Source organism: Mesoplodon bidens (genome assembly GCF_964165515.1).
Source record: "Mesoplodon bidens genome assembly, chromosome: 19".
In the NCBI taxonomy this organism is placed as follows: domain Eukaryota; kingdom Metazoa; phylum Chordata; class Mammalia; order Artiodactyla; family Ziphiidae; genus Mesoplodon; species Mesoplodon bidens.
In genome coordinates, this window is record NC_138179.1 from 7,513,680 (window position 1) to 7,530,075 (window position 16,396).

General features: G+C 39.0%; 1 protein-coding gene across 11 annotated transcripts in view; it reads right to left on the bottom strand.

Annotated features, from left to right (window-relative positions):
• BCAS3 (BCAS3 microtubule associated cell migration factor) overlaps positions 1–16,396 on the bottom strand; it is a 576,449-nt gene that overhangs the window by 281,758 nt on the left and 278,295 nt on the right. For all 11 annotated transcript variants that reach the window (XM_081218975.1, XM_081218976.1, XM_081218978.1 and 8 more), the window contains exons 20-22: positions 8,937–9,037; positions 5,999–6,195; positions 287–384 (exon numbers count right to left, since the gene is read on the bottom strand). In XM_081218975.1, the coding sequence (XP_081075101.1) occupies positions 287–384; positions 5,999–6,195; positions 8,937–9,037 (396 nt within the window). The remainder of the gene's footprint in view (positions 1–286; positions 385–5,998; positions 6,196–8,936; positions 9,038–16,396) is intronic.

Consider the following 16,396-nt stretch of genomic DNA (forward strand, 5'->3'; position numbering starts at 1 on the left):
AGTGCCAACTCCACCGCATCATTCACCAACCTTAACGATATTTAAATGCATGGTGTCGTTTAGCAGCAAATGTAGGCACAGTACTGTTTTAATACACACACGCACACCCCTCACACGCACACGTGCACACACAACTGCATGTGCACACGCAGCCATCCCTCCCCACCACCCCCCAAAAAAAGAAGAGGAAGATGGCAAAAAATATATATACTCTCTACATTGTGCAAGAAACGAAATTACAAATGCACAGAAATACCCAGTAAACCCTTGGGAGGTAGTTTTCTACCTGAGGCAGTATCGGTCACGGTGGAAATCCCCCTTCGATCAGACACTGGACGGGACGACCCTGGCATGCTGACTGGGTCAGAGCGGACTGGCTGGATCCTGCAATGCAATTTAATTTAATTCACATATGTTACTGGCATCAAAACTGTCGCTGGCTACAACAGATCTTCAATCAGGAATGCTGGAATAGCCCAATCCATTAAAGAACCATTCCTTCTAAAACAAGGCAAACAGGGGAGCTGTGGTCCCTTATTCTCGCAGAAGGCTAAAGCACAGCATTCTCTACACTCTAGACCTCTTCTTCTCTTTGTATGTTTTCAATAGATTTTTTTTTTTTTTTTTTTTTTTTTTTTTTTTGCGGTATGCGGGCCTCTCACTGTTGTGGCCCCTCCCGTTGCGGAGCACAGGCTCCGGAAGCGCAGGCTCAGCGGCCATGGCTCACGGGCCCAGCCGCTCCGCGGCATATGGGATCCTCCCAGACCGGGGCACGAACCTGTATCCCCTGCATTGGCAGGCGGACTCTCAACCACTGCGCCACCAGGGAGGCCCATTCAATAGATTTTAAGCAAAGGACTGAAAAACTGAAATTAATTTAAAGGGATAAATTAAGCAGCATGGGAGAGGACACAAAACACATTATACTGAAAACTTTGGCATTTGCAAAGGAGATGAAGAGTTTTGAGAATCTTCAAATTCATGAATAGAACCATGCCTTCCTTAAAAGACAGCATTAATAGATACAAATTTTGAGTCACTCCCTTAAAATCCTTAATGAAAGTTACTTTATATATGACAACAAGCATAGGATAACAGAGCTGTGTTGGGATGTGGCTGCCAGGGGGTTAGCTAGGATTACTACTATCTAACTGAGTTACCCCCCCAAAATTATCAATTAGCATTGAAGAATCAATTAGAGTCTCAGCAAAATTGCAATTTACGACATACAATTTCAAGTTGCTTGGGAATGGCAAATCTATAAATGCCAAGAGTCTGTTTCCAGTTGTATTGGATTAATACTATTCACACAAAAATTTCTGTATGGCTAAAAGATCTGAGAGGCCCGGGCAGCTTAAAGGAATAAAGACTTGTTATAACAATATAATCATGCATTTTTGGCGATTCGTTCATTCAGTAAGTATTTGCTGAATATTAATCACGTGTCAGTATTATTCTAGAACAAGCAGAAACAAAACACGAATACAAAGTCTGTGTGCAGATATATAGTATAGCATATGGACATTCAGGACTGATGCAAAAGAAAACTGGAGTGTGAAAATGAATGAAATAGGTAATGAAAGCTCAGAATGAAGAAATCAGGGGAGGAATGTACGGTCCACAGCAGATCGAGATGATCTTATGGCGCTATAACAGAAATTGGACCTGTATACAGTATTAGGATGTGTATATATGCAAAGGGGCAAGAAGTGCCCTTTAAACATAGAACTAGAACAAGTGAACCCTTGGAATTGTGACCAAGCATGATAAATGGAGAGCATCTTGAGGAGCATGATTTGGCTTAAGCATAGGGTTTATAGTGGATACTGGTGGAAGATAAGAATCGATAAGCACCATGGGACAGACTATAGAAGCCTGACATACCACTTATGGACTACAGAAAAAGAGTCCTTTTTTTAAAAAATAATTTTGCTTTTTACATTTAGATCCGTGATCCATTGAGTTAATCTTTGTGAAGAGGTATTTTTGTTTGTTTTTAAAATATATTTATTTATTTATTTTTGGCTGCACTGCGTCTTCATTGCTGTGCGGGGGCTTCCTCTAGTTGCAGAGAGTGGGGGCTCCTCTTTGTTGCGGTGCACGGGCTTCTCATTGCGGTGGCTTCTCTTGTCGCGGAGCACGGGCTCTAGGCGCGTGGGCTTCAGTAGTTGTGGCTCATGGGCTCAGTAGTTGTGGCTCATGGGCTCTAGAGCGCGGGCTCAGTAGTTGTGGCACATGGGCTTGGTTGCTCCGTGGCAATGTGGGAATTGACAGGCGGATTCTTAACCACTGCGCCACCAGGGAAGTCCCAAAAGAGTCCTTATTGAAAGCACAGCTCGAATGTATATGCATTTGTTGTATGAAAGAAAGAAATGGGGCAGGGCGGGGGTATGAAAAATGATGCATTTGATCTAGTACTGGAAGTTGGAAATGTTGATGATCACTGCTGTAGTGGACAATAATGGTGCCCTAACCAGTATGCCTTCTGCCCCAGGTAATTTTCCCAAGCCAGTCATGGTAATTCCATCATCTCATGGTGAGATTAATTAGCTCAGGGATGGGCAGGCCGAAGCAAATGCGGGCCAGTGAGAAAAGAGGAAGAGTTTATTTGAAGTTTCTAGAAGAGATGTTCTCTGGGTCTTATGAGAAACAAGAAGCTAGCCTGTTAGACATGCCCAGTGCATGCAAATCAAAGCTCCTTCCCAGTCTAAATATTTATGTGGCCTAATAATTTTCCTATTATTAATTCACTTTATAGCATTGGAGTTTCTGAATCATCCAGAGTTGTGGGTGGAGTGTGGACTGGGCTATAGATGAAAGAAGATTGGCCAAGAATTGATGTGTTGAAGCTGGGCAATGGATACACAGGGGGTAATTCTATTATTCTCTTTAACTTTACATATTTTTATATATGCTTGAAATTTTTCCATAATAATAATAAAAAAAAAGACCAAAAAAAAAAACTGGTGGGGGTGATGGAAATGTCCAAGAATTAGACTGGGGGATGTAGCACAACATAGTGAATGTAATAAAGCCACTGAATTGTACAGTGAATTTTATGTTATGTGAATTATATATCAATTAAAATAATATGATTAAGGTGTGAAGATCTAATGTATCACACGGTGACTATGGTTGATAAAACTATATTATATAACTGAAGTTTGCTAAAAGAGTAGAAGTTAAATGTTCTCACACACAGAAAATTCACAACATACATATATAAAATACATCAGTTGATGGATGTATTAATTAACTAGATGAAAAAATAAAATGATAAAATGAAATTGATTTCTTAGGAGCTAATCTTGAATGGAAAACTAGGCTTTATATTTCACTTTCTTTTACATTATCTGTTTCTCAGGTCTATTAATAAATATTTCATTGACCTTTGTTATGAGTTAAACCCCTATTCCAAATAAGGAGCTGGTATGAGGTTAGCCATGCCTAACAGCCATGCCTGTTATAGATATGACAGCCACCAGTACACCTGACTGTTGCCATTTTGGTTAGGATACAGGGAAGCAGAATACCACAGCATCAAGTAATTCTTAGGAATATGAGGTATAGGACAAGGTACCAGGTGTAAAGGGTCAGTTGAGCCAAAAAATCTAAACAAGACCTCACAATTTAAAGGAGAAGGTAGGGGGCCGCTTCCCTGGCGGGGCAGCGGTTAAGAATCCGCCTGCCAGAGCAGGGGACACGGGCTCGAGCCCTGGTCCGGGAAGATCCCACATGCCGCGGAGCAACTAAGCCCATGCGCCACAACTACTGAGCCTGCGCTCTAGAGCCCACGAGCCACAACTACTGAGCCCACGTGCCACAACTACTGAAGCCCGTGTGCCTAGAGCCCGTGCTCGGCAACAAGAGAAGCCACCACAACGAAGAGTAGCCCCCACTCACCGCAACTAGAGAAAGCCCGTGCACAGCAAGGAAGACCCAATGCAGCCAAAAATAAATTAATAAAAATAAATTAATTTAAAAATAAATAAAGAAATAAAGAAGAAGGTAAAGTCAACAGCCATACTGCCATTGCGCATAAGCCTAAAGAAATGTAGAACCAGAGGTGAGGAGCTGGGATAAAGTGATAGTGGACAGGAGTGAGGAGAATATAAAGAGTGGAATTTCTAACTGGATGCTGGGCAGGAAATGGTACTAAACAGGACACATAATTGAAATGATGTGAGGTAAATCTGAATTTTCCATCAAAACTGTGTTCTAATGGGGTTAAGGTCATAACCAAGGGCCTATATGCTCAAATGTTTAAATATAAAACAAGTGAAATAAAAAAAAATTATAAACCTGGGACTAGCATAAAGGTTTCTAATATTTGTACGTTCCCAACAAATAGGACAGAAACAATTTAAATACCGGGAGCTCTTTAGTATAAGAAAAAGAAAAGTCCCTGAGGAAAATTCTGGAAGGATTTCAGGAATAAAGCTCTGTCTGAAGACGCAAGTTAGAGAGCTTTTAGATGAAGAACTGTATCTGAAGTAAGAGGTAAGAAAGCTAGGGGAGGTCAAAAACAAAGTAACAGGGGACTTCCCTGGCAGTCCAGTGGTTAGGACTTCACCTTCCAGTGCAGGGGTGTGTGTTCGACTCCTGGTTGGGGAGCTAAGATCCCACATGCCTTGTGGCCAAAAAACCAAAACATAAAACAGAAGCAATATTGTAATAAATTCAATAAAGACTTTAAAAATGGTCCACATCAAAAAAAAAAAAAAAAAAAAGAAAAACTTTAAAAACAAAAAACCCAAAGGAACAGAGCTGTGTACACAGGAGCTGGGGATATCCTCCAAAGAAAAGGGACAGGGTCTTATCAGAGTAGCGGGTGACAATCATCAGAAAGAAAAAAAGGTGGGGGGAGAATCTTGTGAATACTTTAGTAAAGAGAATAAACATAGTTTTATGGGTCTATTTTATTAACATTTAAGTAACAAAATAACCTATAAAAACATTTGAATATGCACTGAATCACTAAGCTGAGGACTGACTCTACTTGACTTTCTGAAATTGGATCATATTTTATAATTAGTACCTATGAAAAATGGTCTAGCACCCATTGTATTGTCACTATTGCCTCACATCTTAGGGAGAAGTGCCACTTCTACAAAGCTGAAGAAAATATACTGAACCAAAAAAAGCAAAAATGTATGGAAGAAATAAAATACAAAGAAAACTAAAATAAAAAACTAAAATACTTAGAAAGGTATTATAGGAGACATGTTTCATTATATGAGTTATTCTTAAAGAAGAAATATCTAGGCCTAATCCACCTCTGCAACAGCTTTTGCATTGTTATAAAGATTTGTTATTAATGTTGACAAAGAAGTAGAATAAAAACATATTTCCAACATAGGATTGGGACACATTTTCCCACAATTTTTAAAAAAGAGATGCAAGAAAAAGGTCAGAGGGCTATTTCAGATTCAAATAAAAATACACTGTAGAAGTTTTTTTTTTTAAAAGAACACAAGGAAAGGGAGATTATATTGCATTAGACTGAGCCCTTCACTGTCTGTTGTATCCTAATGTGTCAAGTCTTGGTGTAACAAATTAAACTGCTAAGCAAACAGAAGAGCACAAAAGTCAAAAAGTTCTCAGTTACATTTAAAAAAATGCTAATAATAAAAGGCATACTCTGTAAACTACTGTGATTCTTACAAGTGAGGATCGAGAATATATATGATGAAAACATAGCGAGACAGATAAAGAGATAGATATTAGAAACATGAGAGAGGCATCATAAAATAAGATGGCTTTAAAAAGTACACTGAATATTAGATTTAGGGAAGTACAATCCAGAACACAAATATTTATTGGATGTGATGAGATCTCACATAAGATCCCCAGTGATAATAACGAACCACACGTTACACTGCATGTATTCTGCAACGTGATACAGCGTCAAAAGGGGAAATGCAAATATTATCTAAGCTGTTAACTACAAATGAACATATTAATGTGTTCAAATCACTCTCTAGTTCTTATTTCTTACCTGAGACTGTTGAGATCAAGATCATCTGTATCAAAATCCGAAAGGGGCTGTGGAGTATCACTTGGACCATGAGACTGCAACACAGATGAACTGGATGATATGACTGTGGTTTGGCCTGAGGGATGGATGGTTTTGAACTGGAACTGGGGACCCATCCACAGACGTCTGTGGGGTCCGGTGTGCGTTACAATTTCTACCTGGAACAGATTAGGAATCATGATTGAAATGTATTAGGCTCTCCCTTTGAGAGCCTTTCATGATCCACCCCCCACCCCATCTCAGCTCTGAACACTCACATTCTCCAAGAAGCCCATCTTAACCAAGTGGAAGAGGGACAGGACATCTACAATCAAAAGGTGATGACAGGGACTTCCCTGGTGGTCCAGTGGTTAAGAATCCGTCTTGCAACACAGGGGACACTGGTTCAATCCCTGGTCGGGGAACTAAGATCCCACATACCGCAGGGCAACTAAGCCCGCATGCCGCAACTGGAGAGCCTGTGTGCCGCAACTACAGAGCCCATGCGCTCTGGAGCCTGCACACCATAACAAAAGATCCCATGTGCTGCAACTAAGACCAGGCGCAGCCAAAAAATAATAATAATAAATAAATAAATATTTTTTTTTTAAAAAGATGATGACAATAGCAACCTATAGAGACATTCACTACACCCCTCTACAGGTTCTCACCAAAATATATCAATACCAGAAACTCACTTTGTGTATGTGTAAATATATGTGTGTATATGTAAACACAAGTACACACACACACACACACATGCACCCCACATATATAACACAAAAATCACATGAGAATAAAAGGATCAGTTGCCTGCCTCATATACCGAGCACTGGCTCCCTAGGGACTACGTTTTTCACTCATTCTAGACAGTACTTACCACTTTGTGGGCATGCAGTGAATACTACACCTATCAATCCACAGATTAAAAGTAATTCCTTCATTGAGGACCAAGCTCATGACAAATGTGAAGTTGTTCTTGAACTATCCAAGGAAAAGAAAAGGTCTGAAATAATTTAATACCCAAAGCCAGTTTCTTTCCACAATTAAACACTATAATATTTACTTTACTGCCCTCAAAATCCTCCAAAATTCACATTTAATGGAAGAGAGGACTATATATTTTCCCTCAAACTAGATTTGTCTTCAAAATACCATTTCTTAATTAGATTGTTTTCTCAACTACCATGAACATTCACATAGGTATTTTAAATGCTGCAAAACAGTAATAACAAAATGCTTTATGAATTTCATGCTCTATGGAGGGGGTACGGAATGTTGCCAATATCAGACAATGCAGAGAGTAAGACACAGAGTAAAACCTAAAAATAAACATGTGATTTTACAAATGAGCAACTTGAATAAGAGACTAAATACGCAAACCTTTGGTAAAACACTATTTCTCAATGTCTTGTAATTGCTACATCCATGTCTGTATACATACTTTATGGAACTGACTTGTCATGTGCCTTAGTTTTGCCCTGAGTTCTTTTATATTTAATCACATTTCTCTTATTGCAGTGATTAATTCTTAACAAAATGTAACTGGAAAGGTTCATGGAGTGCAGCTCTGTGTTTGTAAGTCCTAAAGGGCAAAAGCATCACGGTCTCGGAACAATATTCACATTCCCACTAATCACAGGGAGAAAACTACTCAGATTTAGGACAGTGATTTCTCATTCAAGGAGTTGTATTCAGCAATGTAAATGAGGCCACAGATAAAGCATTCTGTGTATTTTAAGCTCAAAACCATCAGTGTCACAGAGCCGAGAGGTAAACAGATGCCTGTGCAATTTCACTGAGGCAATGGCCAGATGTTCCTGCTCACTCTCCTGTTGTATGCGGTACAAACATATTGTAGATACTTTCACACTGACAGCACACATTACCCCTTTTTCTAACTGAAAAGTGGAAGTGAAGGACAGTGGTTTCTTTGCCAGCATTCTTTTTTTTTTTTTTTTTTTTTAATCGTGGTATCCTCAAGAAAGGATGTATCTCCATATGCATCAAGCTCCTTCACGGAGCTTCCTGGGAGTATTTTTGGTGTGATGAAATGTATGTCAGCTAGAAACAATTTGATTCTCCAGTTCCCAGATTCCCTTTAGTTTTTCAGGCTCCCTTCCCTGAGAAAGCAATGAAACTGCACCCGGCCCCACTGAGGCACCTGTCTGATGAAAAGCCGCTGGATTGGTAATCTGAGACCAGTCGTTAACTGCACCAAATGATGTCAGACTTGAGACAGACATAACAGCATTCGTAATGAAGTCACTTTTAATCTCATCATTTTGAAATCTGCCTGAGTATCTTTTATTTCAAAGCCCTCGAGATGAAGACAGCTTCACCTAGCAGGGAGAGGAAGGGTCAGTCGATGCTGTTACAGGACTGGTTTTGAGACCGCTAGAAGCGGCATTACAGGAGCTTAGGAAAGGAAAGCCAGGCGGGCACTTGTGTAGATTAGAATGCTTAACTTTCCTAATCAAAGTATGGGCCCAATCTTCAGAAATAGTTGCCTCCACAAAAGAAAAGCCCAAAGATTGTTGAATGGCTTCCCTGTTTTAACAAGGCCAATTCTTATATTAATCCTAACAGTCCATCTGAAATCCAAGGTCCTGGGGGATATGAATGGATTGTTTGAAAGACAGCATATTTTATGCTCTCTGTGTGAAAGCTAATGTACACACACATATATATATATATGTATATGTGTGTGTATAAAATACATGTATATGTATCCCTGCAGCAGTATTTATGAGAAATTCTTAATATGGAAAGACAATTGATTATTTCTTGGGGAACCTAAAAAAATCCCAATTCTGCCCATTTTCCTCTAAGGAAAATAATTTTTAAAATTCAAGAAAATAAGAGCTAACGGACATCTGTTTTCTGTCACTTTAACAGACCCAGTGTTTCAGAGTCTTACCTGAGACAGCCACTCTTCATCTTCCTGTCCACTATGGTCAGAAGCTAAACTGTCATAGGACCCATGCCGAGTAATGGGCCCTGGACTTCCAGGGGGAACCACTGCAGGAGAAAGAAAACGCATTTAAACAACTTTAATCCATGCAGTGAAAAAAATGGATGTGGGCATAACCATCCTGGATACTGTGGTAATTTATAAGCTAAAATAAGACATTCAATGCACAATTCAAATAATTAACGAACAAGAAAGACTGAATTTCTGAGGAATAAGAAAAATCTCCAAATAAGAGTACACTTTAAAAAACATCTGCAGGAATTTAGTCATTACATATGTCACTGTTAAAGAAATACACAACTAATTGCATCTTAACAGCACAAGTACATTAAGGAATAGTGACAATTCCACTGCCCACGCACCAATGTAATTCCTAGCCTTTAGGACACGTCAGTCCCCTCCATCTAACAATGAAATTCATTTAATGCAGTTCCTATAATTCAGGAAGGGGTTTTTAAAACAAATATCAAATAAGATTCTTTAAGAGTCTATTTAATAGTTCATATAAAGGGAAGGCATTAAAATATTTTTAATTTTAAAACACTTTTAGTTCCTAAAACATTTCATTTATCCAAAGAAATGTTTCATTTTTTCTGGATACTTCAGTAGTTTCCCTGATTCTTAGGTGGTAGGATATAGGCTTTAAAACACAAAGAGGCTGCTTTCTCATACAAAGAAGAACCTTTGCTTAGTCAAAGCAATAAAATGAATCAGCAAACATTTATTGAGTTCCTAATGAACCAAATACCATCCCAACAGAAACTTACTTAAAGTCCCATACTATTTTTTTAAAATTTTAATTTAATTTATTTATTTTTGGCTGCGTTGGGGTCTTTGTTGCTGAGTGCGGGCTCTCTCTAGCTGTGGCGTTCAGGGACCACTCCTCGCCACGGTGTGTAGGCTTCTTATTGCGGTGGCCTCTCTCGTTGTGGAGCACGGGCTCTAGGGCATGCGGGCTTCAGTAGCTGCGGCACTAGGGCTCAGTAGTTGTGGCTCCTGGGCTCCAGAGCTCAGGCTCAGTACCTGTGGCACACTGGCCCAGCAGCTCCGCAGCACGTGGGATCTTCCCAGACCAGGGCTCGAACCCATGTCCCCTGCACTGGCAGGTGGACTCCCAACCACTGTGCCACCCAGGGAAGTCCCTAACGTCCCATACTATTTATTTGCTTATTTTTATTATAAAATAGACTTCACTTTTAAGAACAATTTTAGGTTCAAAACAAAATGGATGAGAAGATAGAGATTTCCCATATATTCTCTCCCTCTGTATACATTTTAATACTAAGAGAAATAAAGCAATAAAGTACTGAGGGGAAATAGAGAAAAGAAAAGGAAGAGAACAGAAGAGGATGGAAAGTTGGTGAGTATTAAAGAAACCGAGAAGAAACAGAAAAGAATGAGAAAAAGAAAATAATCTCAGAATTTCTACCACCCAGAGATAGGTATATATACTTCAGTATGTGCATTTTCCTTAGGCTACATTCCTAAAAATGAAATCAAAGGATATGAACATGTCTAAATTTCTTAATGCATATTCCCAGAAAGAGTTACACTTCCACGAGCAGTGACTGAGAACGCTAATCTCACAGCACTCTTGCCAGAACAAGGTGTTTTGAAGAACTAAATCTCAGTGAAACAGTATTACTGAAGTAGACAGAGCAGAACACAGGACAAGATTTTAAAGAAGATGTACTCACAAAAACCTTATCTTAACTATCTGGGAGAGGAGAAATGATACCAGTCAATTACTCATCAGAGGGAGATAAATAGTATTAAAATACAAGATTTGCAGTGGTTAAAACTATTAGCTATTAGTTCTTCAGATTCATAGTTCTACAGCTGAGAGGCACGTTGGCATCTGGCACAAAACACAAGCGATCACCAAAGCATAACACCTAATTTCTTAGGATTTTGAATATCATGCAGAAAAGAATACCATAATAATCAATTAATATTTAAGCAACCTTTAAAATAATTTGGGTGTATATTGCAAAGATGATAAGTAAATTTATGTTTTCAAAGGCTGAGTTGTTCCCCAACCATTTGTATTCTTTTTTTTTTTTTTTTTTGCGGTACGCAGGCTTCTCACTGTTGTGGCCTCTCCCGTTGCGGAGCACAGGCTCCGGACGCACAGGCTCAGCGGCCATGGCTCACGGGCCCAGCCACTCCGCGGCATGTGGGATCTTCCCGGACCGGGGCACGAACCCGTGTCCCCTGCATCGGCAGGCGGACTCTCAACCACTGTGCCACCAGGGAAGCCCTAGTACGGTACTTTAAAACAAGCCTATCCATCTAACTAAAAAGGATACACTGTCAATTTTCTTTAGAGAATACAACTTCAAAAGTACTGCCTGTACACACAGGCATTTGATAAGTATAGATCAACAACCAAGGGCAGGATGAGCAGATCGTTATGAGGTAACTGTGAGCTAGACTTTGTTTATATTGTGTTCTCAGGAAAGCAGATCAGGCTTCTAGTGAGTAAATAAAAGCTAAAAAAAAATCACTAAGTGTATTTTGCTGTCTTACAGTGATATATGAGTGTGTGTCTAGGTATGTGTGTATTCCTATGAATATATTTATATATTTTACATGTGTTTATGTGCAAGGCAAACAAAAACAAATCTGCTTCAGCGCTGACCTTTGCAAATTAGTCCTGTTAATCAAAACTCCCCCAAAACTTCCAAGTCAGTAGAACAACCTAAGTAAAATTATGAACAGAAAGATTAAATGGTCCTCTGATAATACCCCTACGTTTGAATCCCATGTAACAAAATTCTCAATTTGAAAATGGAAAATGTCAATTCATAATATAACATCTCAAATCCATAAGTAGTCAGGAAGAGGATCAATGAGTATAGAATTTTTACAAATTACCCACATAAAATATAGTAATTAAATAGAGTTATAAACATTGTATTAACAGATATCTAAAGTGACACGCTGAAATCTCCTTTTTAACACTAGTTAATGGAATATTTGAAGGTTAGGATATGTAGGTTTGAACCAAGGCTCCAAGAACGAGTTATTACTAGTCCTGGAGAAACGTAAAGCTCTCGACATTTCAGGGTGTTTTACCCGAAGGAATAACAGTGCACCCTCAATTCCAGGGAATCAAATTCTTTCGAAAATCCCCAGAAAGTAACAGCTAGATCTCCATAGCCTAAGTTCATCCACAACAAATCTAGTCTTCCAGTTGAAAGACAGAGATACATTTTTACCGTTAATATACTGAATACACTTTATATTAGAGCAGGTAATTACTTTTCTCAGTGTATTGGGCATGGTTTAGATACTCCAGAAAAAATCAGATCTCCTAACTATGGAGTTTATAACAGGGCACACAGGATCTAGATATTCCATTAAGATGAAAGAATAAAAGGAATAATTATTTGCTCCCAGCACCATTTGTCCTTAAAACAATGAAAGAAAAAAGAGTTGACAATTTGCATATGAAAGTTAAAAGACTAACCACATACATGTTATAAGCATCCTTTTTTATATAAACTGACACAAAGCATAATGCTGAACAATGAGCAGTGCTCATTTATGAACCTAATGAAGGGAAAATCTATTTGGTTCTGTTATGTTCTTGTTCTAGTCTTCCCTGCATCTCTTGAACTCCCAGGAATAAATTCTCTTAGCTTCAGAGGACACAGCGGCTAATCAAGCACAGGCTCTCCTGGAGCAAACTCCATGCTCCCAACTTTAGGAGATGCTCAAAAGCTGTTCTACTCCCTGAAATGGATCTTGGTAGTACTGGAATCAGGGAAATCTACTTCTCAAATAAGGGGGTAAATGTTGATCCAAACGGTATCTCTTTTTTTTTTTTTTTTTTTTTGCGGTACGCGGGCCTCTCACTGTTGTGGCCTCTCCCGTTGCGGAGCACAGGCTCCGGATGCGCAGGCTCAGCGGCCATGGCTCACGGGCCCAGCCACTCCGCGGCATGTGGGATCTTCCCGGACGGGGGCACGAACCCATGTCCCCTGCATCGGCAGGCAGACTCTCAACCACTGCGCCACCAGGGAAGCCCGGTATCTCATTTTTTATGTGAGATGTAGCTCTCTGCTTTAGCTTCTATTGCAAAACCTAAAATATGTTCATATACTGAATAAACAGCTCTAGAAAGAAACTTAGAGAGTCTTTTAATATGAAGAAACAAAAATGGATCCAAAGGTTTTTATTTGGAGAAGTGAGTGAGAGCTGGGTCATACCGACAGCAGAGTGGGCGGTAGAATAAAATATTCTTCAGATTCAGGACCAGACACAGCTTTTGTTTTCTCCTACTCCATACCATATCCCCACCAATCTTCTGTGAACAATAAAACCCTTACCATGCTGAAGTCTTTAGTGGAGACCTGAGAGGTGAATAATGTTGTGCCAGCATTATTCAGTCCTTTAGGTTATTTAGGGGAACAACATTCCTTTTTCTAGCAACAGAGAAATTTGTGAGTTAAATGACATCATGCTGCCTTGAATGAAACAGCTCAGGCTCAAAGTTCACCCAAAGGCCAACAGTGATAAACTCTCATCCAAGGACAAACTTCAATATATTTTTGGTACTTATTAAAAACAGCATTTATATAGCAGCCATACAGTAAGAGAGGGTTCTTTACCAAACTCTGTTTCTGATCAGAAAGCACTCAGGATCTTAGGAAGAAGTTCTGCTTGGGAATGTAGTTTCTTAGTACAGAAAATAAAATTTGCCTTTTAAGAAGAAAGGCTCAAAGAGAAATAATCCGAAAGCAAAACTGTCTAAGGCATTTCCTAACGAACAAGCAATTCACAAAAGAGGAAATACAACGGCCAACAAACACACATAAACAGTAGTAATCAGAGATTGGCAAAATTTAAGAAGTTACGCTTTCATACTATCAAACTGACAAAAATTAAACCCTGGTCTTTTTAAAAATAATTTTTTAAAAAGGGAGAAGGCTCTCAGGTCAAAAATACCACACCTAACTACCTTAAGATAAAGGTACCTACTTATATTTATTGAGGGAGTGACTCTTACCTCTACTGACGTCTGTAAGTTTTCTCTGTAATTTATAAATGTTTCCATTTAAATGTAAAGGAATTCATTGAATTTCACACACAGAGTAATCAAGCAATAGCATGATCTATTACTGGCTATTCTGTTTATTAGGAGCCATCTCCTGTATCCGTGCAACAACAACTGAAGTGTTACAATACATAAAAGGGAACTGGCTTTACCTATGTTATATATTAAACGGATCAATGATCTTCCTTGCACCCTGACCCTGCGGTACCATAGATGTGCTCTAATTAATTATTAAAGTTTTCTAACAGTCAGTCATTGTACATCTCTGGTTTCACTTTCCTTTTATTCCACATTCCCAGAAGAACAGTCACAGGCAATATATAATTAGAAAACTGACATAGCCTCATTGTTTATGCGATAATAGATTTCACGGGACAACTGACAACCCTATAGGTGCATCTCCTCCCCACCGTGCCCTGTCTCCCTTGCCCTACACCCAAAGCATCATATAATATTCCCACAGAAGACATAAACTAAGGAGCTTTCATTTGTTACTCTTGCTACCATAACAGTCATTTGCCATTTCGCATCTGGACAAGTTGTACCTGGGGATAGACTGGAAGGGCTCACAATTTAGTTTTGCTCCTCAGTGTAACTCTAAGTATCATAAAATGAACGGAAAGAATAAAACACAATGGCTTCAGGCTGGCAGCAAGATCAGCTGCTCCCCTGAAAATTTCGAACTGTCCCAACTTAATAGGCTGCGACAATCCCTTCAAAACATTTGCAATTAAAGTCACCTGGAAAGATGTACACAATTTAATGTATTATGGCAACGCAATTCATAGTACAACTATATTATATATACATTAAACCAGTAGCAGAATAACTAGAAAAGTGAGTCCACCCTGACTATTTTAAAGGATCACACTATGTCTGTATAATACCTTGCTTGCAGCTTAGAGATAACAACTTTGCCTTACCAAGGGTTAGATAATCTATCCAGAAAAATAAGTCTAAATAACAACAAAACCATTCTTATCAAAGCTCACCTTTACATAACTGTTACCTCACGGGAGGAAATGAGCATGGCTGGGGACAGGGGTGACTCATTTTCCACTAAATATTTCTTGGTACCTTTTAAATTGTGTATACCATGTACCTATTTAAAAATTTATAACTATAAAGTTGTGGAATAAGCACACTACAGTTAATATGGTCAGCGAAGTCAACCCAAGAAGTTAAGAAAGGAAAACAAAGAAATAAAATGTGTATCAATAAATGATGGAAACCAATGCATGAAACAAAAGCTGAGCTTATCGCATATCGAGTCATACATTTCCCCCGTTTTCTTAGGTTTTGTGGCGTTTTCTCTAAAACGGGAAATAGAAGTGCTTATATACGCTCTTTCTCACACTCACTCTACATGTATCTGTTTATCATTATCTCTGTATTTACACACACGTATCAAATATAGGGCCAGCTTTTAGCAACTCCTCAAGTACACATGGTAGTGTATGTTTCTGTTGAGGGAAATGACTACTTGCTGGAAGCTAGAAGCTCTTTGGTGCTAATTCTCTGTAGAATTATGAGCTGTAATCTTTTGATAGTGGCAACTGTATTCTTACAGCTAACCCTGTATGTTAGAGGCAGTTCTTTCAGGAATAATCAATTCTCTAAATTCACGGAACACTCTAAAATATAATATCCTCTATGAGATTGAGATGAGTAGAGGTTAGGCAGAAAAGTATTGCAAATTGATGTCTTGAAGGTAAAAAATCACTGTTTTGGATCATTAAACCACGTTCAGTCATCAATGTACCAATCTGTACACGTAGGCAATAGGCCAGTTATTGGAAACGTACTGTTCCAGATCTAACCTACAATGGCACAGTTGAAGAGCAAAGAGTCTAATGTACTCAGTTCAGCCTCCACAACAAGGTCTTACAAAACGAATATAAAGGGGAGGGAGTCGTTTGGAAATGTAAAAACAGCAAAGATCATTTTTTGCAAAGAGTTAATGCAGCTTCTTCCATGCTTCCCTTACTTATTATCTAGTTGCATACCAGATAAGGCCAGATCATTATACAGCAGGAAGAATTAAGTACAGATTTTCTCTTGCCTAAGCAAAAGAGGCAAAGTTCTCTTGGCATGGAGAGTTAAAAGCTTTTAGTTGTGGAAGACATCAACATTTTCAACCTATACTTAAGAACATAATTTAAAATCTTTCCAAACAATCATTAAGGATCCTTGACATGTTCCATAAAATAGAGAAATTAAATGTTTAAGTTTTTTGTTTTTTTTTTCTGCGGTACGCGGGCTTCTCACTGTTGTGGCCTCTCCCGTTGCGGAGCACAGGCTCCGGACGTGCAGGCTCAGCGGCCATGGCTCATGGGCCCAGCCA